Genomic DNA, 3,478 nt, shown 5'->3' with positions numbered 1-3,478 from the left:
TCTCCTCTCCTCTCCTCTCCTCTCCTCTCCTCTCCTCTCCTCTCCTTTCCTCTCCTCTCTCTCCACTACAAAGGGAACCCAGATTCCAAGTGATGTGCACTCCCATCCACATAACCACAATGGTGCAAATATGGATGTGGATGTGGATTTCTTTCAGACACACACTCTGTGTCCATCAGCAAAGGGTGCAGAGTGTAGGCATCATGCCTGACCTTCATTCAATCCAGAGGCCACAGGACAATTGCTTGCATTTTGTGTAACTGAATTTCCAGCTCTATGTACCACCTACCACTGAAATATTTTCTGCTGATTCCTCACCAGGTGAAAAGCATCCAGGATGCAATTAGAGACAAGAAACAGCAGTTCAACTTCCTTGGAGAGGAGATTAGCCTGGATCCATCTGTGGGCATCTTCATTACCATGAACCCTGGATACGCTGGCCGCACGGAGCTGCCAGAGAACCTCAAGGCCCTCTTCAGGTGAGTGTCTGCTCAGCCTCATACAAGGATCCCCAGAGAAGTCACTTATGTTTTCCCACTGAAAATGCATATTTACATATTGGAGCAAATTTGGAACATTTAGAAAGTGGATTTTTAAAAATCTTTTACTATAATGGCATCACCAGTAAAATCATTCTTTGTTGAGTTGTGGCTCATTCAGTTCTCTCTCTCTTTCTCTCTCTCCTACACACACATATATATTACTTGCAATCTACATCTATGTACAGTTTTTATTGTTTATTTTTTTCATTTCATAGTCTCTCATAAATCTTTTCTTCTACTGGGTATTTTTAATAAATCTCACTCCATGACTACATATTTTTCTATCAAGTACATAGTCCACAGTGTAATTAACTAGTCCCTCATGGCTGAATATTAAGATTGTTCTAGCATTTAAAATAAATTCATACATAATTCTGTAATGTACATTTTTGTATATAAATCTTCTTCTGTATGCGTGATTATTTTGTTTGGCTAGCTTCCCAGAAGTGGAATTACTGAGTTAACGAGCAGGAACATTTTTAAGGCTTTTGATGCACATTGCCAAATTACTTTCTAAAAAGCTCAGTATCAAATTACATTCCTGGTAGAAATGCGTAGGAACACCTCTTTTATTTCACCCTTGCTACCCGTGCACATTGCAATGTTTTAAAATCTTCTTTATTTTGATTAGAAAACACAAATGTCTTTCCTAGCAGGCGCTGGAGTCGGCATTCTTTTTTTCAGAAAAGTGAAGTTGGATCAACAAAGAGAAAGCTAAAGGATGCTTCCTGCCTTCTGATCTTCTGCTTATTAAAGCTTTACCTAGGAGAGATGCTGGGAGGTGTGACAATACCATTTGTCTCACTGGGCACTTGGAGGAGTAGTGCTCTTTCCGGAGGAGGCCAAGTCCATATTTTGAGGCCCCTCTGTCGCTGCATCAGTTCCTCCTGATATTTGGGGGGGTTGTTTGCTTGCTTGCTTTAAAACAGGGGTTTCACTATGTAGCCCAGACTGGCCTTGAACTTGTGATCCTGCTGCCTCAGCCTCCTGAGTGCTGGGATTGCTAGCACATGCTGCCACATATCTGGCTTTGCCCCTCACCTCTAAATTATTCTATATCACACCGGTGCAGGCATGTCCCCACTCATGAATCCCACTTTAACCAAAAAAAAGCATTGAAACATTAGCAAGCTATACACAGAATCCTGCTACAGGTTCTCCCACAGAACCCTGCACTGTGGGCTAATCCTTTATGCATGTGTGCATGTACGATAGAAAATATTACAGGTAGGTGATCTCTCAGATAAGAATTATTCTTATGTTTTCTGCTTAAAGTGATCTTAGTCTAGGCCAGCTGCAGTAACAAAATACCACAGACTAGGTAAACTAAACTCTAAACACTTATCAGGGTTCTGTAGGCCAGAGGCCCAAGGTTAGAGTGCCGTAGGCTTATGTTCTGGGAGGGTGCAAGTCCAAGTTGCAGGCCATGGTCACCTCATTGTATCCTTCTGGGGCAGGAAGAAGGCAGGCTTTCTCTCTGACCTCATCTTCTTCCTGAGACTTCACTCTCATGACCTAATCACCACCCAAGCTTCCCACCTCTTAATACCATCTCACTGGGGATCAGGGTTTCCATAGGAATTTTGGGAGGATGCAAACTTTCAAGCCCAAGCAGTCTATAGCATATATCCACAGAACAAAATTTGAGAAAACTATTTCTTAAAACATTAGCTGAAGATGTACCCCAGTTGCCTCACCCTGCATCCCTGTTCATCATGATAGAAGCCAGAATGATCTGCGTCCCTATTCCCTATTGGCAATTTGGGTAACCTCTTCAGAGAATGGTGTGATAAGAATAGGAGGTAGGAATTGGCTAGGCAGTTAAGATAAAAAAGACCCCAAAGAAAAATAGCCATTTTCTTGGCTAAAAGTCAAAACGGCCTTGGGCCACCTAGCAACATACTCTATTTCAAAAGCCAAAAATGATAAAGTATTTGGGAGCTCTTATCTAATCCCTGAAAGATTTTAGGGTTACCCCTTCAGAGGGGTAATGTTAGAGTAGCAAAAAGCCCCATTTAAAAAAGAAAGAGAGAGAGAAGAGAGAGAGAAAGAAAGAAGGAAAGAAAGAAGAAAGAAGAAAGAAAGAAAGAAAGAAAGAAAGAAAGAAAGAAAGAAAGAAAAAAAATGATGGGGAGATATGGGAGAAGTTGGAGGGGAGGGAGTAGGCATGGATTTGATCAAAACACCTTGTAGGCATGTATGAAATTTTCAATAAATTTTTTAAGTTAAAAAAATTAAACATGAACATTTACATTTAATTCTCACAAAGACTGTGAGGTAGATATTATTGATTTTCCTCTCGTACACCTGAGAAAACAGATGAATTCCCTTGTTACTAAAGTTAGTTAGTAATCCAGCCAGTAAAGACAGAATTGGAGTTTGTGCCCACCATCTTGGCTCCTCCAACCCAGTACTATCACCCAGAGACACTCCAGCTGCCACTCACCATTTTCCTTCCCAAGCTGTGTGGACATTCATTTTTCAGGTCTGAGGTCTGGCCCTATTGTTTTATATCCTGCTTTCATTAATTAGTGTTTCCCCATGCCACCTAATAATCTTCCTTCTACAGCATCGTTTTTCACAGTCATGTTGCGTTCTGTTGTTAACCTCATGTTCAGATTGCCAAATAGTTTCCAGAATCTTAAGTATTTGGTGATTCCTTTGAATCTGAATATAGTGTAAAATATTTGAAAGAAAAATATGCATTTGAATGGAATGATTTTGAAAAATGTAGGGAGAATGCAATTAAAGAAATGTAGCAGGACCGGGGAGACAGCTCAGTCAATAAAGTGATTGCTGTGCAAACACAGGACTTGAGTTTGATCCCCAGAACCATTTTTAAAATGTTGAATGTTGGTGCATGCATCTCTAATCTGTATGCATCTGATTATTACTAGTCATAATCAGTTGCACTCGGGTCCTAGGCACCTGTGTAT

The 3,478-nt window shown here is 40.7% G+C and overlaps 1 protein-coding gene across 1 annotated transcript in view; it reads left to right on the top strand.

Moving 5' to 3' along the window:
* The window catches only part of Dnah9 (dynein axonemal heavy chain 9), a 430,757-nt gene that overhangs the window by 141,279 nt on the left and 286,000 nt on the right, over window positions 1-3,478 (top strand). Inside the window, exon 29 of the mRNA XM_008855701.3 lies at window positions 322-479. Within this exon, the coding sequence (XP_008853923.1) occupies window positions 322-479 (158 nt within the window). The remainder of the gene's footprint in view (window positions 1-321; window positions 480-3,478) is intronic.

Source organism: Nannospalax galili, unplaced genomic scaffold (assembly GCF_000622305.1).
Source record: "Nannospalax galili isolate Female #2095 unplaced genomic scaffold, S.galili_v1.0 scaffold146, whole genome shotgun sequence".
Taxonomy (NCBI): Eukaryota; Metazoa; Chordata; class Mammalia; order Rodentia; family Spalacidae; genus Nannospalax; species Nannospalax galili.
Note: the sequence above shows the minus strand (reverse complement) of the source record. Positions and strands in the feature narration are given on the sequence as shown.